Source organism: Gekko japonicus, unplaced genomic scaffold (genome assembly GCF_001447785.1).
Source record: "Gekko japonicus isolate JY-2015 unplaced genomic scaffold, Gekko_japonicus_V1.1 scaffold1081, whole genome shotgun sequence".
NCBI classification, from domain to species: domain Eukaryota; kingdom Metazoa; phylum Chordata; class Lepidosauria; order Squamata; family Gekkonidae; genus Gekko; species Gekko japonicus.
In genome coordinates this window covers 184,619-210,428 of record NW_015174304.1, presented here as the reverse complement: position 1 = coordinate 210,428, position 25,810 = coordinate 184,619, and the positions used below count along the sequence as shown (strand labels likewise).

Here is a 25,810-nt window from a genome sequence, read left to right as displayed (position 1 = left end):
GTCACTGAAGTGTTAAGTGACATAGGTAACTAGTATGAAATGGTTCCCAACGAAAATGTAGTATACAGTCCTACAACTACCATAGCTAAGAATTGATATTTTCACTCTTCTTGTGTGTAACTTTAAACTGTTTTCCCATGATAACCTGTGATCTAATTAAACACTGAGATGATAAGATTCACAACAATTGTAATTTTAATTCTCGCATAGTAACTTTTCATTAACCATTCACAGACCGAGTTTGAACTCAAAGCCTTTCATATTCGAGGAGAATATGCTTTGTCAACTGCAAAGCTCGAGGAAGACATTGCAAATTTAAAAAATGAACTGGATAAAATATTATACAAGAGAAGTGAGGAGGCAAAGGATGTCTGCGTATCCACTGAAGATGACTACCCACCAAAGGCATACAGAAATGTATGCATACAAACGGACAGAGAAACTTTTATAAAGCCAACTGAAGATGAAAACCGGACAGTCAAAAGTAACCAAACGATACCTAAGAAACTTAATATATCTTGCTTGAATAACAGCATTTCTGCCTCAGTTGATCATAAGGAAACATGCAGTTCTGGCCATACCTCAGGAAGATTACCACCACCACCACCTCCTCCTCCTCCTCCTCCTCCACCACCGCCACCACCACCTCCTCCACATGGTCCAATTCCTCCAGCACCGGGCTTTGAAACCTCCTATCCACCACCACCACCTCCACTTCCTGTATCTTTGGTGACTCATCACCTTCTACCACCTCCACCACCAGGACCACCTCCACTAGGAGGGGGACCACCTCCTCCTCCACCACCGCCACCTCTTGGTAGCATGTTATCAAACCAAGGTCCTCGAAAACATGCTGTTGAACCCACCTGTCCCATGAAGCCACTGTACTGGACTAGAATACAAGTCAAAGATTGCAGGTAATGTTGTTGCTTGTTGTAATTTCGATATGTTATAGAAACTTATGTGCAAGATTTCAATCTTGAGCTGATATAAAGAGCTAAAAGTAAATTGTGGAAAAGTAGAATATATCCAAACCAGCCTTTTGAAATTGAAATGCAGGAAATTGTTTTAATTAGGATAGTTTATCACTGTGGAGTGATAGAATATTTTCTTCAAGGGGCCCATCATCTGTCTTGTACAGAATTGTTCCCTCTGGTTTATACAAAAAAGAAGTAATCTGATTTGACATGAAGTATTCTTAGTATGGCTTGAGGCAGAGGTTACAAACAGCCTGATCTTGTCGGTTGCTAAGGCATGACAGAAGCTAACATGATCACCCTTTAGGGTCTGAGACATGGCAGGAGGGCACTGACATTACAGCAGCCAGTAGCACAGCACCTGAGGGGCTTAACCCCTGCCATGCTTAATCAAATAAATACAGTTTAGAAGTACTTGTACATAACCAGGAAGGTAGAGATTTCACTAACCACAGCCATTTCCTGCATATGTCATATTGCAGCTCTAAACCCTGTGCAGTGATAACAGATGAATCCACAAACAGAGGCTATTAAAAGTTTCACTTACTATACAAAGCCAATCCTGCTGTCCCTCCCCTTGACATTGGCACTCCAAAACTCCTACTTCCAACTCCACCCTATTTCAGACTATCAAGACCTTCTCTGTCAGCCATGAGAGCCAAATGAAATATCATGAAATTAATATCAGAAGTTGGGGACAGACAATAGGAGAACTCTGATGCCTTCATGCTCTGCTTGTAAGAGTCTCAGAAGCATTTGGCTGGGCCCTCGCAAACACAGAATATTGGTCCAGGTAGATGCAGGTAACTTGCCTAAAATGGCAAGTTTGGTCCAAGGCAGAGACGAAGTATGAGCCCTCAACATTAAACCGAGTTACTTTTAGAATGAGCTGCAGTGCCATGCCATGCCATGCTCGACTTTTTCCTCCTCCCTCCATACTCCTTTAGACTTATAGAGGCACAAAGAAAAATGAAATGAAACGGCCAACAAAGCAATGAGGACACAGTCGTGTATAATTGGCATATGAAATGAACTGTGCCATCTAGGGTTGCCACGTCTCTCCTTGCTACCGTTGGGGGATGTGGGAGTAGGGTTGCCAGATCCAGGTTAGGAAACTCCTGGAGATTTGGGAATGGAGCCTGGAACTCCACCCTCCAAATCATCTGTTTTATCTAGGGGAACTGCTCTCTGTAGTCTGGAGTTGCAATTCCAGGGGATCCCCAGGTCCCCCCTGGAGGATGGCATCATTAGCTGCCATCCTAAGCATAATTATAGCCTTCTAAACAGTTGAATTCAGTGGGCTTAGGATGATCTTACAAATGTCACAATGTATGGTGTTGCCTATTATCTGAGGTGGCTTTTAAATTAGATTTAAAAAAAATTAGATTCATTCATGGTCTTATAGACACTGGTCTGGAGATGAGTTACAATTCCAGGGGATCCCCAGGTCCCCCCTGGAGGATGGCATCATTAGCTGCCATCCTAAGCATAATTATAGCCTTCTAAACAATTGAATTCAGGATGATCTTACAAATGTCACGATGTGTGGTGTTGCCTATTATCTGAGGTGGCCTTTAAATTAGATTTTTAAAAAATTAGATTCATTCATGGTCTTATAGCTATGAGTTCTCATAATTTATATGCCCATCTTTCTTCCAGATAGCTGTGACTCCCCCCCAAATTCAAGACAAACAAATAAAACAAAACATTGAAGTCACTTTTTACCAGCAGTTGAGTCACCCATTGAATTTTCCATTTCATTTTATCTAGTCTGGGTAGATTCAGATTACATTCTGAAAGGAGATATGCATTCATTACTTATTGCTTCTTTCTTAATCTGAAGATTTTTAAAGCAAGAGAAAGGAGAATTTTATCTCATCTGTCTATCTAATCTATCTATCTATCATCTATCTATCTATCTATCTATCTATCTATCTATCTATCTATCTATCTATCTATCTATCTATCTATCTATCTATCTATCTATCTATCTAATGTATCTATAGATATATAGATATATGCAGGAGCTGACTTGTGCCATTTTCAGAATTCTTTCTGCTCCAAGTGCAGATTGTCTTTTTTCCTGCTATGCAACACTGCTGGAAGAATATGAATGGGTCATGGAATCCCCAAAGCCCAGAATACTGCTGGGACCTGATGCTCTTGTTTCAGAACTGGCTGCAGTCAGACCATCAGTTACATCCACCTGAGGTTCTGTTGGCTAAAGAGGCTGGTTCCCCTCTTCACTACAACCACCAGTCCCTATGCAATTCCTGACTTCAGCTAGGAAGGGGATGTTCCACAGGGTGTTGTTTTTGGAAGGGGAAGGTTGGAATCTTTTACCAGCCGAAAGCTGGTCTGTGTTCTTAGAGGTAAAAACAATTGTCAGCCTACAACTGTTGGAACCACATTTGCAGCAAATCTGAACACTCTGTCTTTTGTGGAAGTACCTTAACAACTTATATGCCTCCCATCAATGAATGTGTCAGTGAGACTCAAGCTTCATTCCAAATATAAAATGTGGAACAATTATAAAAGCATTTTTAGATTTTTTTCCTCATTAACATTTTAATTAGTTTTACTTTCAGGTACATTAGAATCTGTTTACACTGTAGAAAACATGTTCAAACCTGATACTATTTTATGAATATTGTTTATTTTCTTTCTCATTAGGATTTCAGCATAATCATAGTTTAACCCTCTCAGATCTACAAAACATTTGGGTACTAGGTGTGAAATGACAGGCAGGAATGAAATGTTATGTGAGTGACACCTGCTGGAAGAAAAAGATCAGTCACTTGCCAGTAAAGGCAAGAGAGAACTTTGTTCCTTAGTTTACCGTCTCCATAGATTGTATTCAAACCCAATAGGCTTCTTTTGATATAGTAGACATTTATTTATGAGGGGGGGGACAGGTTCATTTCAAATCACACATCTCAGCATTCATTGGTAGTTCACGGTGCTTCTATTATTGCTATATTTTTAAAGACCATGGAAAATACTGCCAGTCACTGGGGGGTGGGGAGTAGTGCCAGTAATGGACTATGTTGTGTTCATTTTCTGCTTATACTCCCCCCCCCAGTTTGCAATTTTTATGTATTCAGAGAAGTATAGTCAGATGCAGCACAATTGACCCAGTGAGATAAAAGTTAAATGAAAATGTCATAGCTGTGTCAGCATGATCCAGACTTGACAGAAATTACAAACATTTATCTGTGATGAGGAGATACATAATCTATGTCACAGAATATATAGGAAACAAATGCATAGATTGTGCAAAAGCTATAGAGCAGTACTAAGTTTTAGGGATAGAGCTATCTGAACAGTAATCCAGCCTAGGTGTAGCAGAGTATTGATTTCAGTACATGGCAAAGAAAAGGTGTTGTTTTGGGCCAACTTTAATTTTTCTTTTCTCATTTTAGCCAAAACATAGGACCAACTCTGTGGGAATCATTAGAAGAACCCAACATTTGTGATACTGGTGAATTTGAATACTTATTCTCCAAAGAAACAGCTCAGGAAAAGAAAAAACCATTATCAGATTCTTATGAAAAGAAAACGAAAGCCAAAAAGGTATACTTTATTGCAGTTTTATTCTTACGGGGGGGGGGGATAATCTGTCTGCAAGTATTGAGCTTGATAACTGGGGACGAGACTTGACATGAATTGTACTAAAACATGTTTCAGGTGACTAATTTGGTCCTTTGAAAATAGGACTAAGTGCTTGAATACCAAAAGGTGTTTTATATCTATCTCTGAATTGACATTTGGGGATTTATTTCTGTATCTTCGACTGGAGAACTTTTATAAAAAGGAACATACCCAACTAGCACCACACACTTACACAGGTGAAAATAAATTCCTGATCCCCAATTCAGATTTAACTGGTTCTTCCGACAAAGCTTTTCAAGGGCTATGAATTTTGGGGTGGGTTTTTTTCCTGTGCATTTTGTGTGTGCGCGCGTGTGCGTGCCACTGCTCTTGCTTTATAACACAATTTGCTGTAAATCCCCTCTGTTCCCCTCCCAAAATATCTTTTTGTTAGCTAATTACATTTTCCACATATCCTGGTTTTATTTCTGTAATATCTTAGTGTATTTCACATTTTTAACACAGTGGTTAACACAGAGGTTAAGAAAAAATATATCTACAGTCCCCTCTGCATATGGATACTTATTTCCACAGATAGAGGGCACACTCTCCCCCGACAGGTTTTTCGACAGACTCAAGGGACTCCATGGCTGACCCATAGCTACGGTGGAGCATTTTGGGGGCACACCCCCTTACTGACAGACCCCACCAACAGGATCCAAGCCTGTAAAGCCTTTTTTTTAAAAGTATGTTAATTTTTAGAAAAATTTTTGGCTATGCGCACCCATACTGTGCCCTGCCAAGCTAGTCCTGACCTTATCCTCATCCTTGCTAGCTCTTCCGTCCCATGCTGCTGGCTTTTTGCATTCCTTTTTAGCCACTCCAGTGAAAAGGGTACCAAGAGCTCTGGCTCCAGCCGTGCAGTGCTGAGGTGCTTCAGGCTGCCCGTTGCCTGCTTTGTGCACTTCAGCAGAGAGAGGTGCAGGTATATCCAAACCACAGAAACTGTAGCTATCCATTTCAGAGCCAGGCCTTAGGACCTGTGGCATCTTGCTTTCGATGTTCGCCCCAGCACTTGCTGTCTGCCTTGTTCCTTCCTTGGCTGGCTGGCATTCTGGCTAGAAACACTCATTTCCTCCCTTTAATTCTCAACAGTCAGGTCTAAGCTCAATTTCTGCTCCTGTCTCCCCCCAACAATGCTCGTTGTTGCCCCTCTTTAATATAAAGAAAGAGCCTGAATTGTAGCAAAGTATGTGATGATGTGAACTCAGTGGAATGCCAGGGGGGAACTATTGTTACTTAATCTAATTAATCTCCCTTGCCCCAGCACCCTGGCCCTTGCCCTACCAACCAGAAATTCTTGACTATGGGGCTGCTCCATGGGTCTGCAAAAAATCCATTAAAAAAAACTCGGGGAGGGTTGAATTACCCCCCCCCCATACCTTTTGAAATGGCCACTGCAGGGATCTACTCCAGGCCCTGCTTCATTGATAGTGAGAGATAGAGTGGCTGATAGCTAGAGAGAGAGGAGGAGGAGGAGGAAGCAACAAACAGAACGGGCGCTCTGATTGAGAAGGATTCCTCTTGCAGTATGAATGCCTAAATAGCAGGGGGTTTGGAGCCAGGCCTGGGACTAGGTTTACCCGCTCCAGGTTGGGAAATTCCTGGATATTCTGTGGTGAAGTCTGAGGAGTGCAAAGCTTGGAGGGGGGAGAGGCCTCAGCTGGATATAATGCCACAGAGTCCACCCATTTTTTCCAGGGGGACAGATCTCTGGAGTTCAGTTGTAATTTCTGGGAGATCTCCAGGTCCCACCTGGAGGCTGGCAAACCTAGGCCTAGCAGCACCCTCTGGGTGACTTGCGACGACCTGACTTGCATGATTCAACTAGGCCTGGTTGCTTGCTACTGTTCAACAGCAGCCACCCTATGAAAGTCAGTGTAGTATGACTTCCGGTTGATGGCGGCACGCTTGCGGACTCACCTCCCGGACCTCCCGAGGGTGTCTCTGTGCTCTGGCGGAAGGAGGGGGCGAGCAGGCTCGTAACCCCCCCCAGGGGCCCGGTGAAGTGACCCTGGCCAAGGAGCTCTGAGGGCTAGCCTCTTCGATGGCGAAATGCCAGAGAATCGAGGCGCCCCTTTGCTCCAGTGGTTCTTCCAGCCGAGAGACCGAATGGTACAAGTGAAGCTAACCGGGTCAAGCGCAGGAGATCGGGCGTTAAAAATGATGAAAGAAACGTGGTTGGAAGGCCAACTATGAACGTGAGTCAACTGGGAAACGGTTTTTGAAAGAGAGAGAAAGAAAAGGGGGGGCAGCAAGGAGAAAGAGAGTGAGAGAAATAGGGGGAGAGGGGAAGGAGCAAAGGTGGGGGGTTCTGGCAGGTCCCCACTTGTATATTTGTATAATAAGCTCATTCTTCAAAATGCATAATAATCTCTTCATCTATAAGATCTGGTGTTCTGAGAGGTTGGTTACTCCAGCCTGGCAGGTTCAGGTTTCTTTGCAGCATGGGTGCTTTTGAATTCTTTTCTGTTCCTTCCATAGCACAAAAGAGGAACTGTCCATGTCACAAAATGGAATTGCATATGTATTCTTTCCTCCTATTTTCCAGCAGCATGTCCCAAACTAGAATTGCCTTTTACTTTATGAATTTTGAAATACAGTGAACATGTGCAAAACTGGTACCAAATACATATTTAAACAATGGGAGCATGGGGGAGGGAGGAAGTGGTGGGATCTGCGGGGGAGTGGATGGAATTTTCCCTGCAAGTTCTTTGTGAGCCCCCCACTTGGGAGGCTTCCTTGGGAGGTGGTGGATGTTTCTTTGGACATTTTTAAGCAGAGGCTACATGGCTGTCTGACAGCGTTGCTTACTGATAGCAATGCAGATTTTGTGAATTTAGGCAGATCATGAGAGGGAGGGCAGGAAGAGATGAGCCAGTGCTCAGCTGTCATGGCCCTTTCTTACAGGCCCAGGGTGATGCTGATCGCCACACTAGGGTCAGGAAGGAATTTTTCTCCAGGCCAGGTTTTTTGCCTTCTTCTGGGCATAGAGCAGGGGTCAGTGGAGGGGGGGGGTCTAGATGTGACTTTCCTGTGTTGTGCAGGGGGTTGGACTAGATGGCCCTTGAGGTACCTTCCACCTCTATGTTTCTGTGTACAACCCCTCCCCCCCAGAATTAATTGTCCTACCATGAAGCTAGCAGCATCATTTCAGTCTAATTTTAATACCGCACAATATGCCATGATTTACTGCTTGCTTCTTACCCCACTCAAGGCTGAGATGCTCAAGGTGGGATTCAAGTTATCGCAGCTGGATCCAGTGGTACCATATTATGGATGTTGTTCAAGCAAAGGCTGATGGTGAGCTGAGACCTTAAATCAGAGATGTCAAACTCATTTGTTACAAGGGCCAAAACTGACATAAATGTCACTTTGTCAGGCAAGGCCATATGTGCCATAAAACATAATGCTGGGTACCGGGGATATAAACTGTGTAGGACAGCAGCTCGTAAGCTCCAAGTTGGTGTATCCTCACTGCACGGCCTCGTGGGCTGGGGGGGGGGTGTAGAGGAAAACCCACATGGGTGCACTGGAGAGCCAGCGGTGCAGCACTGGGAAGATGCTCCCATTCTGCTTTACTGCTGAAGACGAGGTTGATCTCCTGTGCTGAAGCCCCAGTCACAGACTGTCTCCACCCACACACACCCCTGCCAGCAGTCTCCTGTTCCTTCCCTTGCACCAGTTGCTTGCGGGCTGCATAAGCACCCTAGATGGGCCAGTTCTGGCCCCCGGTCCTTATGTTTGACACCCCTGCCTTAAATACTACTGCAAGGAAGTGAATATGCAAGCCCAGCCCTTCCAAGAGCAGGCTATTGGCTCCTAAATGTGCCATTCCTGGTTACAACTGCAAGCACTGTGATGGGGTGGTGATTCAGGGCTTTGTGTGGGTTGAGGTGTCAGCTGAGATGGAGGGTTCAGTGTCCAAGTCCGAGTCAGAAGAAAAGGGCTGTATCTGTGGGTAAGAAAGACTATTCAGGCTCCTGGGGTTCCTCTAGCACATCAGAGGAGGTCCCTGGAGGTGTGTCAGCTGCTTCCTTCTGTGGTAGTGTTGGGTGCTCAGTTCCTTTCCCATCTGAGTCCTGAGTCTTTGTCTGCTGAGAAGTCCATACTCCAGATGGAGAATTCAGAAAAATCACACTTTAAATGCTCCAGTTGCCATATGTGTCATGGTACATTGGTGGTGTATGTTATCTAGAACAATAAACACCCATATATACATACCTGGTAACCTCAGCCAATAGACCTCCCAGACACATGTTTTTTGGGGGTTAAGAATGCTTGTCTGCCATTTATACATTACATGTTTATTAAGATGTTACGTATTCAGTTATTATGTAAAGTTAGGAACTGGGCTTACAGCTCCATAGAAGCCCTAGTATGCTGAAATGTGAGACCGAATTGGTCAATGCTGCAAATAAGCCAATCCGAAGAGACATTGACTTTCGGCGGGAACCAATTCCATTAGTCCTAAGTGATGCATTTTTATTGGTCATTATCTGTTCTGGAGGTGTGACTTTGCCAGCTCAAAAAGTATAAAAGTTAGAAGGTTTTGTTGAATGTTGTCCTGTGTTAAGTTATGAGCTGAATAAAGAAATCACTTGTTTAAGAGCTGCCTCGATCTCAGTTCATAATATAAGAGAAATACAAATGTTTTGCCAGAGTGTAAACTTTGCTACCTTCATGGTAAAGAACAGCTATATTCAGACATGTAGCACAGATACAAGCCAGTTTATTAAGCTACCATATGCATTCAAGCTGATGCTATTATGTTTCTGTCCTACAAGGAACAGGGCTAAATGTCAGGTAATTTGTGTCATCTGCATGATCTAAATAAGACTCCATCAATCATTTTTGGCTCTTTAGTCCAATGATTATCATATCAAAGACCGAGAATAACATTAAAGATAATGACTTTTCTGTTGTCCATTATCTCTAACTGGCTTCATGTAATTATTAGCACATGTTCTCATTTACGATGAGTGTCAATATTCTGAATGAGGAGCATTTTTAAAAGAAGATATATCTGTCATCAGGTGTTCTATTTATTTCGTAATTGTGACATTCCAAAAATTGCAGCATTTCTGTTCCTTGAAAATTTGGTTTCATGATTTTGGGGTAGATTGTTGTGATAATTTCCTGATCCTTAACTTATTTACACATGAGCAAAACCCAGTGACTTTAACCTCAGTCAAGGGAGGGATCACTATGAAATGTCACTGAACTTTACAGTACAGCATTCCCAGTCACTCCCAAATTTATTTATTTATTTATTTATTTTGTGGGTTGTCAAGTGCTCAGCACATTTGTTTGAAAGGAAGATTCATTGATTTTAATGGAACTTGTCTTAGGGCCAATATATTAAGCATATATTTTTGCATATACACTTTTTCTTCGTCCTGTATCAAAATGTGCTCTTTATAAACCCATCGTATGAACAATTTCTCGCAGGTACCACCCATGGGGTTTTCTGCATTCTATTACCCAACCTGTTGTAGAGTTGAGATCATGGCCCTTGGTTGTTAGAAACTACTCACCTCAATATGAGATGAAATATTAATCACAAAACAAGTGTTGCCTGGATTATCCCTTACTTCCAAACAGGGGTCCATCTATACTGGTGTCGTGACAGTTCAGCAACAGATTTTATCTGCACGATCACACAGTCAACATCTGCCCCCGGTCCCCAGCCGTTGGTTTCTACCTCAAAACCCCTTTAACCCAGAGTATTTTGTTACCAGGTCCCAAAGTGGTGTTTTCTCAGCTCTCCCGTTAAAAGTCGCATTTTCCCCCTGTGTGATCACTCCACCGGTGTCAAGCCACTTCCGGTTTAAACCCCCTTTCTACTCGAAAGCTGCCCGAGGCTTCCGTTTTTTGCCTGCCATTTTTTTATGCATTGGCAGTGTGCACATATGCGGAGCTCCGCTACCGTTTTTAGGATACCAACATTTAAACAGTCACTTGTTTTAAAAATGCCGACGTACGCTCCCGCATGTCGGTAGTGTAGACAACGGGGAGCGCTGCGACTGCGTGGTAAAGTGGGATAAGGGAGGTAAGTGTGATCGCAATTATCCAGATCAAATATAATCTGGTCAGAACCGGAGCAGTTTAACCCGCTCTCAGCACGCCGTCTGACCACACCCATTGAGCGTTAGACATGCTGATTCAATATACCTAGTGCCCACAAGCCACACTGGGATTGTGTTTGAGAATGGGCTTATTGTGAAGTATGGTAAACTTTAGGTAGAAAATTCTAGAGCAGGAACCACTTTCTTATTTCCAACTTCCATCTCCATGCTTCAGGTTATAAAAAATGAGCTCCGTTTTACAGCATGGGATGGTGGAGGGAGTGTTATTTTTAGAGATTTATTCATATGCTTAAATGTCTAAGGCTTGCACTGGGTGTGACAATTCCCATATTTGCACCAAGGAAAAAGAAAGCCTGGGAAAACAGCATTTACATTCTTGTCACAAGGTCAGGAGATGCTCCATCCTTTTTGGTTATATATTTAGAAAGCAGAGAAGAGACAGACAGTTGGCTGCCATGTCTGCCGCTTAGACATTCTCTGCCAGCTGGCACATCATTAGCTTCAGCTAGCAAGAGCTAGCAAGTTAACTGCTTACATGCTACTGTCATCAGTGAGTAAAAGACATCTTTCTGGTACAAGTGGATCCACTAATGCAGTCCATCTGCAAGGTGCTTTACAGCCCCTCTGTTTTTTTGGTAACTCCAAGGTAGCAAGAAAAAAAAGTGCTTTATCAATCTGTACATGGCTGGTGGGTCATAAAGGCTTGATTTAGTGGCTTAGGGAGCTAGACTACTCTGAAGTAAGTCCCATTTTATTCAGTGGGTCTTACTCCCAGGCAAATGTTCTTAGAATTGCCACCCAGATGTCTGTTCTGTATCCTTGGAAGTAAAGCATTATAAAAAACAAACAGAAACCTTTTTGACCCATTGATTTCAATGGGAGAGAATTAAGCAAACGCTTAAGACTCCATTTAAAATAACTCAAACTGAAAATTATGTAAGTTTGATTAAATATTTTTCTTCTTTCTAAAATTAGCCATCATCTGAGAATATCAGATGTGCTAGAAAAACAATTTCCCTCTTTCTAAGCATATCGTACTAGGAGTTTCAAAGCACATTAAGCAATGGTTTCTAAATCTGAGGCAAAAAGTTGAGTGCTTATTTGTACAACGACCCAAAGGATGTAGGCTGAGGGTGTATTTTGAGGAGAGATCCCTGAGAATTTTTGATGACAAGCCTTATATCCCTGGTAAGGGTACCTATATACCAGCATGTCCCAGGTGGCTTTCCTTTTTCCTTTTTCCTTTCTCTTTTCTTCCTTTTCCTCCCCCCCTTCCCCCCTTTTTTCTTTTTTGACAATTACCTGGTATCTAATGAGAAATATACTCAATTTCAGTCATGTAGAGACTGTTTGCTTTAGTCCAGCCTTTTCAGATACTAAGAGCCTAGTCTAGTCATTTATAATGGTGACCATATGTACTTCTTCGCATAAAAGGCTACAATCATAAAGTTCATTTTGTTCTGAAGTGAACTTTTGCTATTTTAAAATTATGTAATATTCAAAGTATTTGCAGTTTAAAATGAAGTACAGAGAAGGAAAGTTGTGTGAGCTAACCTGATCATATCTTCAGATCATACCTACAATTTTCAGAGGCATCACAGTATGATGGTTTCAAATGTCATATTGCCTGTATGAGGTATAGTCTGGAAAGGTTTTACTGCAAACTAGGCATGCCTAATAGGGTTTATGACAGCCTATGAATTTTACCCTGAAAAGGGTCAACCTCGAGGTCAGTGAATGCTATACAAATTGCACCCTACTTAAGTCTGTAATTATCCCTATTATAAGTTAATCTGCTGCCAAGTTCATAATAATATGTATTACTTTGTTTAACTAACCATTTATTTCATGGTACCTTTAAAAAAACTTCCCTATTTTATAACAGAATAAAGAAATCCATAAATTATATTTATTTTGAAGATGTAAGTTTTGGGGAATCTAAGACCATTGACTGTACATTTACTGTGAAAATTAAATTGAAAATTGGCCAAAGTATAGACAAAGTTAAGTAGTTTAAAGTCCTATTGACCATATAAATCTCCCCCATTGAAATTGGTGGTCGCATAACTGTGTCATAAAAATAAATAATTCTAGGTTATACTTACTATATTCTATGCAAAATCTTCTTTTTCCCATTGCAATGTGACCATTTTTATTAAGTTTCTTTCCCAAAGTGGGTTACACAAATATTAACATTTTTATCTTGAAAGAGAAAGGGAAAAGAGAGTCTATACAATGGTACCATGTGGCATTTAATTTTGAAATGTGAATGTTAGCACTAATTAATGATTAAAATTGTTTGGACAAAATCAAATACACTATTTAATTGCAGATTATCAAACTGTTGGATGGGAAAAGGTCTCAAACTGTAGGAATTTTGATATCCAGTTTGCATTTGGAGATGAAGGACATACAACAAGGTGAGTATATTTTACAAATTAACCTCAACCCTATGATAATTAAATATATGTTCAGGTAGTTGTTCTATGTCCAATACAATGTGAGGATGAAAAGATTGCAGATCTTTCCTGTTAGATAGTGGGTTCCATGGATGAGCAGGCTCGAGTCTAGTGATCAGCTCAACTTTATTTGTGATTTCAGCAAGAGCAAGACAAGACCCCAGAGCCGCAGCTCTGTTAAATAGCATGCCATTGCCACACCCATACACACCCCACTCCCATTGATAGGCTATTTACATAACATTACTACTTGATTGGTTACTTCCAGAGTCCTGGTAGGCTATTGTTCTTGTGCTTCAAGCTTGGCCAGTCTCTGGTGTGACATACCTGGAATGGTTCAGTCCCAATACATAACACCCCTCCCCCCTAAGTTCCAAAGCACCTTAACAGACATTGAAGAATTTCAGACAGATGATATAATCCGGAAGAGGAATGGTTCCCAAACCGTTTCTGGTCTGTCATTTCAGACAGAACCATTTTAGAACTGGTTTCCTACCGGAATATATTTGTAATTTCACACACAAACGCTTCTGTCCCATTTAGGAAATGGGGCTGAAGCATTTCACCTGTCAACCGCTTCCAAGTAGTCTTCAGTTTCCTCTCCCAGTTCTGATGTGCTTTTTCCCGCCGTTTTTTATATGTTGTATTATAGCACTATAGGGCTATAGTGCTCTAAAGCGAATGTTCAAAAAAAAAAGGCCAGAGATCGTCCACGTGGGCGAAAAACCACGGGGGAAAAGCAGTGCAGTCTGAAATGGCAAACTGCTTCAGATCCAGCTCTTTACCGGAAGGGGAAAGCCATGTGTGAAATGGCAGCCCTATACCGCACGGAGGGAGCAACTTGGCTGTTAGATATATAGATTGGTATTTGGGTAAATATTCGGGAAATGCAAATTTATTTGGTTTCATTATAGCCTATGGGGAATAATGGAGAATTTCACTAACCAAGTTATGCTGCTACCGCAGTGCAACTGGGCAGGCGAACCGAATGCAAATGCCTTCAGTTCGCTTGCCAAGTCATGCTGCCACAGCAGAACGACTCAGTGAGTCAACTGAGTGCATATAAAATTTAAATTCCTTCAGGTCACTTGCTGGGTTGCGCCATGGCGGCAGCACGACTCAGCGAGTGACCTGAATGCATTTAAAGAGACCAAAATCTCTTTAAATGCCTTCTAGCTGCCCCCAAATTAAAGCCAAGTAATATCAGCTTGTATTCAGGCGTGGCTATTTCAGTAGTGGATTCAGATTGTCTAATCTATATTCAGCTGAATAAATACCGAAAAATACCAATAGGGTATTTTTTGGGTATTTATTCAGCTCGGTATATACCAAGTGCACACCCCTAGTCTACATGCTTTTTCACTTTCTTAAAGAACTCCAAAAGGTTGGTGAGGCAGGACTTCACTTTGTAGAAACTATGCTGCTTTTCCCTTAGCAAGCTTTGTCCCTCTGTGTGCTGAACAACTCTGTCTTTGATTACAGTTCCTACTAATTTGCCTGGGACAGATGTTAAGCTAACTGTCCAGTCCTGGTTCCCCTCTGGATCGCTTTTTAAAAATTGGTGTCACATTTGCTACTCTCGTCTTCTGGTACAGCAGCTGAATTTAGTGATAGGTTACATATATGAGTTAGTAGATCAACTATCTCACATCTGAGTTCCTTAAGAACTCTCAGGTGTATGCCATCAGGACCTGGAGACCTATTCCTACTTTTATGTAGTTTCTTGTGTGGCCTCCTTTTTATGATACATAAGACTTGCATAATGGCAAACCTTTTTTGTGTGTGTGCATCTGAAGACAGTGACAGGATGTCATAAGATTAGGCTGTGAAACGAATGGGCTTTAATAAAAGCTATAGTATTTTAATGGAAACATAATGTTTCTTAAAACTGAAAATGTTAACTTCATGTGAAAGCCAGTGTCATAGACCTCGTGGCCATTATTCAGCATATTAGACTACTTCTGACAGGATAAAGTGGAAAGCTTTGAAAAATTGAGCTGTACCAGGATTGTGTTTATATTACTGGTTTAAAAGGAACTGATTAGATTGTACTCACATATACACAAAATGGTTTGGTACTGCCTCCTAGGGTTGTAGGGTTGCCGGGTTGCCAGGTCTGGGTTAGAACATACCTGGAGGCTTTGGGAGTGGATCCAGGAGAGGGTGGGGTTTGGGGAGGGGAGAGGCCTCAGCATGGTACAATGCCATAAAGTCCACCCTTCAAAGCAGCCATTTTCTCCAGGGGAGCAGATCTCTGCCAGCTGGAGATCAGTTGTAAAAGCAGGAGATCGCCAGGCCCCACCTGGAGGCTGGCAACCCTATAGATTTGTCAACAGGCCTGGAGAAAAATGTCCTGTCCCTTTAATAGAGGTTTAATATGCAGAAATATTTATTTATTTATTATTTATCAAATTTATACCCCGCCCTCCCTGCCGGAGCAGGCTCAGGGCGGCTTACAAAATTAAAACATATAAATAACCATTAAAACCATCATAAAACCTTCTAAAACAATCCAGATTATGTACAGTGTTAGTGCAATTAGTTTGGCAAAGTAATGCTAATGATATTTGGCGACGTTGGCAGCAGCTGATGTCCTGTCCTATTGATCCACTCCTCGTTCTATTTGTTCTTCTGTGGCCAGTTCTGGCTGTTGATGACGATGCTGAAGGGCAGGGCTCACAATTAATTATTGGGGGGGGTGGCTCTAGTTAAAGGCCTGGTGGAAGAGCTCCATCTTGCAGGCCCTGCGGAACTACATAAGGTCCCGCAGGGCCCTGATCTCTTCCGGGAGCTCATTCCACCAGTATGGAGCTGCCACCGGAAAGGCCTTGGCCCTAGTTATAGCCAGCCTGGCGTCTTTAGGTCCCAGGAGGGTTAATCGATGTTGGGACCCTGAGCGCAGTGCTCTCTGGGGGACATGTGGGGAAATGCGGTCCCTCAGGTATGTCAGCCCCTGACCATTAAGGGCTTTAAAGGTAAGAACCAGCACCTTGAAACAGATTCTGTATGCTATTGGTACCCAGTGCAATGCTTTCAGAACAGGCTGGATGTGCTCCCGCATAGGGAGACCCATCAAAAGCCTGGCCGCCACATTTTACACTAGCTGTAGCTTCCAGATCTGTAACAAGGGCAGCCCCGTGTAGAGAGCATTACAGTAGTCTAATCTCAAGGTGACCAACATGTGGATCACTGTTGCCAAATCATTGCATTCAAGGAAGGGAGCCAACTGCCTAATCAGCCGGAAATGATAAAAGCCTGCCTTTGCAGTGGCTACTACTTGGGCCTCCATTGTTAAGGAAGCATCCAGGAGCATTCCCAGACTCCTCACCTCCAGTGCTGGCATCAACAGCGCCCCATCGAAGGCTGGGAGTGGGATCCCTGCTCTCAGCCCACCCCAGCCTAGGCATAGGACCTCCGTCTTCATCGGATTCAATTTCAGTTGGCTCACTCTAAGCCATCCAGCTATGGCTTGTAACGCCTGGTCCAGATCTTCCGAAGCCGGACCGACCGCCCAATAACAGATACAGCTGGGTGTCATTAGTGTACTGATGGCATCCCAGCCCATGCCTCCGGGCAATCTGGGCAAGGGGACACATATAGATGTTAAATTGCATTGGGGAAAGCACCGCCCCTTGGGGCACTCCACTCCATTGGGTGCCTTCAGGATAGCTGCTCCCCTAATGCCACCCTTTGTCCCCGACCTTGGAGGAAGGAGGCAAGCCATTGCAAGGAGAGACCTGGACCTCAGTGTCGGCGAGGCAGTGGATCAGTAGCTGATGGTCAACTGTGTTGAATGCTGCCGACAGGTTCATCAACAACAGCACTGCTGATCTGCCTCGATTAAGATGCCTCTGGAGGTCATCTGTGAGGGCGACTAGTGCCGTCTTCATCCCGTGTCCCGGGCAAAAGCCAGACTGGAATGGATCTAAAATGGAAGCATCATCCAAAAAGTTCTGTAACTGTGTTGTCACAGTCCTCTGTATTACCTTGCCCAAATAGGGCAAGTCGGAAACTGGCTGGTAATTTGCCAATTCGGCTGGGTCCAGGCCGGGTCCAAGGATGGTTTTTTCAGAAGAGAATGAACCATCGCTTCCTTGAATGCCCCAGGGAACAGTCCCTCTGAGAGGGACTTATTAACAATCTCCCTTAGGGGACCTCGAAACCCATCATGGCCAGCTTTAATTAGCCATGAAGGACATGGGTCAAGGAAGCATGTGGTGGGGTGTACAGTTAGGAGCAATTTGTCGACTTCCTCCAGGCTGAGCGGACTGAAATAATCCAAAACCTGACAAGAAGATGTGCATGGAGCCTTGAGTTCACTCATTGTTTCAATTGTAGTGGGAAGGTCGCAACAGAGCGACAGGACTTTATGTGCAAAATAGATCACAAAAGCCTCACAACCAATGTTCAATTCCCTAGAATTTGGTCTGCCTTGTGGCAGAGCAGTAATCGACCAAATCGTTCTAAACAATTGGGCTGGACGTGAGCTCGCAGATGCAATCATGGCCACGTAGTACTCTCTCTTTGCAGCTTTGACTGCCATCTCATAGGATCTCATAAATGTCCTAGAGGATGTCCTTGTAGCCTCATCATGGGCATGCTGCCACTGTCTCTCTAGCTGTCTTATCCCTCACTTCATCAGCCACAACTCCTGCATATACAAAGATGCGACCTTAGTGCGGGGGCACAGAGGGTGTCAGGGCGCAATCTCGTCAATGGCTGTCGAGAGTTGGCTGTGCCAATCCTCCACAAGCTCATCTAACAAGGTGCCTGGGGGCATTGGATCCCGGAGAGCTATCTGAAGCCACATAGGGTCCATTTGACTCCGTGGGTGAGCTAAAATACGCTCACCACCCAAACTGGGTCGGGATGAAACATTCAGAAGGGCCCTCAGGGTAAGGTGGTCCGACCATGGCACTTCCAGAGCGGTGATCCGGTCCACCATCAAATCAAGCGTGTGCCCAGCCACCACCCCCTGAAGGAAGGCCTGATTACAACCCTCAGTGCTGCTAATACGTCCCTTTAACTCATACTTATCCACCTGATAACCCAATTTACTAATGATTGCCAATATAGGCCACTGAACCTATTCATAGCACGGAGATCCATAGCATCATCTTATTAAAAACACCCCATTATGCCTCTATTAAAGGGGCAGGATTTTTTTCCTGCAAGGTTGGCACCCTTGCTGCTAGAATTTAAAAAATTAAAAAGGTAAAAGATACTGTTGTTGTTCAGTCGCACAGGCGAGTCTAACTCTTCGCAACCCCATGGACCAGCTCCCGCCAGGATACTACTCAAAGATACTATTCAAAAATATATTTGAATAAGGATTTATTAATTATAGATATTCAGGATCATGGATTGATTCCTAAATAAATATTTGTGTAAATAATTCCTGTTGTTGTGGATGGCAGAGTTGCTTAATGAATGCTATGCATTTGTAACTGAATTTCTTTGTTTTGTACAAGCACAAGTCCCGTCCCCGTCCCCCGTATTCATAATACTTAAAAAGTGGTAAAACAGATTTATGTATGTTTTTACTATTGTTCTCCCTCTGCCTAGGCAAATATGTTTGTTATTTGGTGCTTTTCTGAATTATCAGATCAGATCCTTCTCCAGTTCCTGCGTAAAATTGCAGGAGTCCCTAAATGTGTTGCAGGGACGGCACTTAGAGAAGAATTCGCACAGTGCTCCTTTGAGTCAAGAGCCTGGAAGGCAGCCTTTAAATTGAGACTGAAAGTTCTTTATATGGCATCTAATGCTCAAGGAGGTCTTCTTTATCTTTTAAAAGGGGATGATTATAAATGTACGTGGGCAAAACATATAGATAACAAGCTGGAGTGGATTTGTCTCGCCCCTACGGTGCTTAATAATTTAAATTATCAAGAAGCGCTAAATCTGATGAGATTGAGGGTGACAAACATTGACTGACTCAGCACTTCAATTCGTGCTAGGCGAGTATGCTCCAACTCTGCCTTAGGGATTGTTCCACCTAAGAAAACTCCCTCATATATGAGCTTCCTTACATCCCCCAGATCTAGATATGTCTTCACGCTTGCAAGGTTGAATGTTTTTCCAGCTGTAGAGCTAAGTGGCCGTTTTGCTAAAATACAGTACTCAAATAGATAGTGTGATTGTGGATCAGGTGCAATAGAGACCTTAGATCATCTTATGTTATTTTGCCACCAATGGATTGACCCCAGATCCTGCTGGATTACTCCTATTTTACAAAGATATCACCTCCCTATGGAACCCTGGGTGATAACCATACTATTAGCTGATGAGGACCCTGAAACGACTCGCTTGGTGGCAAAATATCTTTCGATAGTGCTATTTTTAAAGCGGCTTTGAAATGTTATAAGTACCTTTTGTATACAATTTAAAAATTTTAAAACTAATTTCCATAATATCATGGGATTTTATAGAATTCATTGAAGTTTATAAAGTGTGGTCTAATATTACTGATCGAGAGCATGTTTACTAGCTTTTATTGTAAAGACGTTCTGTCTAAATTTCTTGTAATTATATGTAATGCATTTTATAGTTGCTGTTTGCATGTTTGGCTTAAGACCTCGGGTCAATGAAGCTAATAAATGAAATGGATGGTTATTTGGTGCTGAGCTGCTGTTGACAATGGTTATTATTTGTTTACATCTAGCTTTGAAAATGCCACCATTTATAGGAAATGCAGAGGGATACAGGAACAAATGTTGTCAAGACTTACCAAACTCTTGCACTGTAACTAGAAAACAAAGTCATCATGCTGAAGAATAGACATTTGCTCAAAAAGATCTTTTCAGGCAGCTGGACATTTCATATGTACCTAGATTATGTCTGTCCTTCAGTACCTGGGGGGGAGGGGTTTCAATGCAGAGATAGGAGCACTCTGTTCTCCCCAAAATAATTACTGCAAAATTGAGTGATTCCATATCGCAAAGGGCAGCACAGTAGCTTGAATTGACACCTGAGATGATAAAAATTATTTGGGTCCCTCTGGCCAGTCCCAAAATTGGCTTCCACAATTAAGTGTAAGGGGAAAAAATGATTAAATAAAATCATCATGTAAAGTACAGGTGGTGTCACCTCCAAGTCAGTGTGGTGTGTCAGAGTTAGAATAGGATCTGGGAGACCTGGCCCGTAGCTAACATGGGGCCCATGGGGCCTGGCCCCCTAGTGTTTCTTCTGGGCCCCCTCCCTTGGGCTGCCCCCAAAGTGCTCTAACTTACCCCCTGCACTGTACTTTCATTTAATTAGCTGGCAGCCACCCCGAGGCCCCCTCCCAAAAAATTCCCTAGCTACGGAGCTGTGGGAGACCCAAGTTTGAATCCCCAGTCTATTATGTATGAGCTTGGACCAGTCACATACTTTCAGCCTAACCTAACTCACAGAATTATTGTAAAGATAAAAATGGAACCAAGAACAATGTGATCTGCTTTGGGTGTGTCTCCACTGGGAGGAAAGGTGGGGTGTAAATGAAGTAAATAAATACATGTTCCCACTAGAATCATTAATTACATGGACTTTAGCTCAGTTATGCATACCTTCCACATTTTCATGTTCGTGGTGTTTCTCATTAATCTGTTGTACTCTTCAGTTTGTCCAGCTCCAGTTTCCTTAATGCCTTTTAACTCTTCTTGTTCAAGTCCGGGATTAAGGCAAGTGTAGTGCAACTGAGTGTAGGAATTGCTCCAGACAATATATTTCCCCATTCCATTGTGGTAAACTCAGAGGTAGATTCTTGCCAAAATGACAATATAATGCCACAACTTTAAAAATGCAGTGCCTGGGAAAAAATTGGGATTACAATTAATGCTGAGGTTTCTGCTATGAAAATAAATAAATAAAAATAAATAAAATCTGACACTGCTGCCTGTGTAAAACTAAGGAGACTGTAAGAGAGAAGTGATGGGGAAAGAATGTAGTGCTTCTTAAGGACATAGTGTTTTTGTGTATGAGAGATTTCCGCCCTCAGCCATCACCAAGCTGGTGTGCTTTCTCAAGCAATGATAGTATATGTAGCTCAACGTGTCTGGTGCACAGATGTTTCAGTTTGCATTTGATTAGTAGCCAACAAATTGAAGACTGCCACATTTGTGGAAGAAATCGGGCACAGATGTTTCTTAGGAGAGGGTTACATTTCCTATTACAGAATGAGGTGAATCAGTGCTACACAATATTTACTGGCCAACAGGCAACAAGAGAAGAACTCTCCAGTTAGCCTTCTAGTTTGTTTTGACCTGCTAATTGAAAGACAAATGTTTCCATGCAAAGCTAAAATAAGATTTTGTCTCAGAAAAGAAAATGCACTAGTATGCAGTATTGCTTCTTTATTAGGCCCAGGCCCCTATGTCATAAAACACCGTAATTGTTTGGAATCAAATTGGTTTTCAGTATTATATCACTTCATTGAGGTGTGGGAATGACCATGAAGGTGTCCTACATTAAAAAATAATAGATGTGCCTGACAGCTAAAAAATGTAACCCATAGTAAATTTTAAAATGATACCTAAAAGTATTTGGAAAATTTTAAGTAATTATGATAAATGAGCTGTCAGTGTGACCTCCAGTAGTCTATGGTTGTGTTGGTCCAAAGGTCAGGAAACAGAGGCTTCTTTTATTGTATCGTCTTAGTTTGGTGTAAGATAGATAGACAGTTGGAGGTATGGAACTCACTATGGCCCATGATCTGATCTCACTTCCAGCCAGGGGCGTAAACTATGGGGGGGGCAGTGGGGCTCAAGTCCCCTCCCCGGATTTACCAGAAGGGGCAACCTCCCAGACTGCCAGGCAGCATTATGAAACTGCCTAGGCTGTCAGGTTTTCAACTTCAGTTAGTCAGTCCTTGCTTGTCTTTGTAGCAGCTTAACAAGTTGCTACAAGACATAAGGCTGGTATTGTTTGTTTGTTTTCGTAAGGATAAGAGAGGGGAACCTCCAGTTGATAATACTACCTGTGAAGAAACAACAGAGAGAGAAAGGGGGAAGGGAAAGATCAATCCATTTAGCAATCAGGAGACCTCCATAGCTGGTCTGAAGAATGTATTTCCTGTAGTCTGCATCACAAACTCTTATGTACGTACAGCTAGATTTGAGTCCAGTATAGGGTTGCCAGGTCCAATCTTCTTCCCAGCAGGGGGATGAGGGGGCATTCCAGGAGGGGGTGTGCCCATCCCCAGTGTGATGACAGCACTCTACATGATGTCATCACACCCCCGCTCTTTTCCTACCATTTAAAGGGAACCTTCCCTTTAAATGGTGTGGGGGGGAGTGAGGGTCAAGTGCAAAATCACCTCCTGCAAGGCAGGAGCTGGCTACCCCCCCACACACCACTTGGAAAGAGCAGGCACTGGGTGCTCCTGCCCTGCAAGAGGGGAACTCGCCTCTTGCAAGGCAGGAGCTCAGAGCCCACACTTGGAAAGAGCAGGCGACAGGTACTCCTGCCTTGCAAGAGGTAAAATTGCCTCTTGGAAGGCAAGAGCCAGCTGCCCCCACTTGGGTGGGCACCAGGCACTCCTGCCTTGCAAGAGGGGAACTTGCCTCTTGCAAAGCAGGAGCCCGCAGCCCCTGCTCAGAAAGAGCAGGTGCCCGGTGCTCCTGCCTTGCAAGAGGCTGCCCCCGCTCAGAAAGAGCAGTCATCAGGTTCTCTTGTCTTGCAACAGAACGTGCCTCTTGCAAGGCAGGAGCCAGTAGCCCCCGCATGTCTGCCCTACAAGCAGCCGTTTTGCCCCTCCTCTCCCCAGCAGCATTTAAAAACATCACTGTTGGGGGGGGAGGCCACCTGCACTTGCACCATGAGCCCCAAATTTGGAGCTCAGAGTGCAGGTGCACGGTCTCCACCTCTCCCCAGCAGCATTTAAAGCCTTCCTTTAAATGCTGCTGGGGAGAGGTGGGGGGGAGGCAGGGTGGTCGCTCTTGGGGGGCAGGGCTTTCCCCCCACCCACTAGCTGGCTGGCAGGAAGGAAGGAGACCCTCCAAATCAGCCAAACCCTGCCAAACCGGGAGGTCTGGCAACCTTAGTCCAGTAGCACCTTAGTGACCAACAGGATTGCAAGGGGGGGTATAAGCTTTTGAGAGTCAAAGCCCCCTGATGAAGGGAGCATTGACTCTCAAAATCTTGTACCTCCAAACTCTTGTTGGTCCCTAAGACATTACAGGACTCAAATCTAGCTGTTCTAATGCAGGCCATCACAGTTACCCTCTGAAATGACCTGATGTAAGTAATGGATCCAGAGAATTATGGTTCCAAGTGAAAGCTCGGGTTCCTCAAGAAATTCCTTCTAAGCTAAAAGCACATAAAATATCAAAAAGTGAACATTAACTACCATGTTCATTTTAAGCCTTAGATATTATATAACATAGCATTGTCAAGCTTGGCTTCATGGTTGTCAGTAAAAAAAAATGGGTTGGATTCAAACTTGCAAGAGCAGAGTGAAGCTCACAGAAGTGATGTTTGCCTAATCAATATCAATCAGTAAAAATAATAGCAAAGTTCAACAGTAACACATAACTCTAGGAGACCACTTTAAAAAGCCTGTCACTCGAGGCATACAAACAATATATAAAGGAGCAATCCCAAGCAGGTCAAGTTGGAATCAAGTCCCATTTTATTCAGTGGAATCTTTTTCACAGGAAGGTGCAGGCCTGTAGCCAGGATTTTTTAAGTTGGGGGGGGCATTTAAATTTCTTAGGGAGCACTGGCTGATTGAATTAAAGAAATACCCAGCTCCTTCCCCGCACCTGCCACTGCTTGGGGGCCCTGGACTGGATGGGAAGTCGTGGGGCCTTGCCAGTAAGTCAGGGGGGCTAGCCCCAAGATGCCCCACTGTAGCTATGGGCCTGGGAAGTTTTTCTGAGGATATCATAGTAAGCTACTTATTTCAAGGGGAGAGTCAAGATGTCCAGGGAATAGAGTGAGACAGAAAGCATAAGAATTATTCTGTCTGTTCCTTGAAAGTCCAGTACCCAGGTGTGAGCATCGAGGCATGGTCCTTATGTTCAATCAATAATCCAAAATGCAAGAAGCATAATCCATATGATGTTGCAGTAAGTAATTAGGGCTGTGCAATCGGCTTCCCTGAGCTGAAAAAAAGTACCAAATAAATGCCTTATCGGTATTTATTCGGTATTTCCCAAACCAAATACAGATTCAGGAAACTATTTGGCTGCCGAGTACAGTTTCCTGAATTTCTCTGGCGTTTCCACCCAGCTTTTCGGGTATTGCTGACTTCCCTTCTGTTAAATACTGGGTTCTAGACGCATTGCAGTGATCAGCTCTGGTTTATTAAGTCATTTCAGCAAACTACAAGAAAACTAGCAGGGCTTGAGCCCTGCTTATAAAGCATGCAAACACCACACCCAACACACACACACTCCCAGTGATAGGCTATTTACATTACACTACTTATCTATTGGTTAGCTCCAAGATCCTGGTGAGCTATTGTTCTAAAGTAGCAAGCTCGACCCATTCCTGGTACAGCTTGAGGAACGGCTTAGTCTCAGTACATAACATCTTCCCTCCATTAGCTGCTGGCTGGTTGGGGAAGACATCTAACAGCTGACTGGCGGAGGGGAGTGAAACTGCCATGACTCCCTCCCCGGGGAGCCCCCCCATGTTTAAATGCCTCCCCTTTCTCCCTTCATTCCCCCAGCTACCCCACCATGGTGGGCCAATTGGAGAAGCCAAGGCAAGGCATTTTAACCTGCTTTCCCTTTCTCCCTTCACTCCCCCAGCTGCCCCACCATGGCCAGGCAGCTGGGGAAGCCAAGGGGAGGCATTTAAACATGCCCCCCCTTGCTCTCTTTGCTTTCCCAGCTGCCCTGCCAGGGACGTGGGAAGGGAAGGAAGAGCAAGAAGGCATGTTTAAATGCCTTCCCTCCCCAAGCCACCTGGCCATATCCTTTTTTTAAAATAGGTTTTTATTGGTTTTCTACAGAAAAGGAAAAACAGATACATGAGAATCTACAAGACAGGCTAACATGTTACAAACAGGAGTCTTGTACCCATTAAAACTCAATTGGTTTACATGCATAGAATCATTCTTATATGCACCCTCACATGTAAAATACTATATAAGCTTGAATATATTTCAGTTATTTATAATATAATGTTATTGTGTGCATCTTTGCAGATACACCTCAATCCATTTATACAGTCTTGACCACGTTTTTTCAAAAAAATCTTCTTTTTTGTCTTGTAGTTGCGATGTTAGTTTGTCCATCTCTGCTGTTTCTAATAATTTGTAGATAATTTCTTCTTTTGTTGGCACTTCTTTCCTCCAATATTTTGCATACAAAATCCTTGCAGCTGTTATTATGCATCAGTTTTTTAATTTTTTTCTGGAATAATCTCTCTCTATATTCTCTGTTGGTGGTGGCACATTGCTGAACATTCCACATACTCCCAAATCAATAGGCTCCCTGATGTGTCACTCAGAAGCTGTGCCTATCCACTGACTGTATTGCCTGAGTCCCACCTCCAACATTCTAAACAGTTTGCTGTTCCTCTCCCCCCATAGCCAGTCGGAACACAGAGGTCATTTGCATATGCGGCCTGATTGGCCTTTGCCTCTAACATTCTAAACAGTTTGCTGTTGCTGTTGGGAGTCATTGAATGTGTCCTGAGGTAAAATACA

General features: G+C 43.3%; 1 protein-coding gene across 1 annotated transcript in view; it reads left to right on the top strand.

Annotated features, from left to right (window-relative positions):
• Positions 1-25,810, top strand: part of FMN1 (formin 1) — a 242,427-nt gene that overhangs the window by 118,419 nt on the left and 98,198 nt on the right. The window contains exons 5-7 of the mRNA XM_015424121.1: positions 235-917; positions 4,400-4,550; positions 13,050-13,137. Coding sequence (XP_015279607.1) covers positions 235-917; positions 4,400-4,550; positions 13,050-13,137 — 922 coding nt within the window. The remainder of the gene's footprint in view (positions 1-234; positions 918-4,399; positions 4,551-13,049; positions 13,138-25,810) is intronic.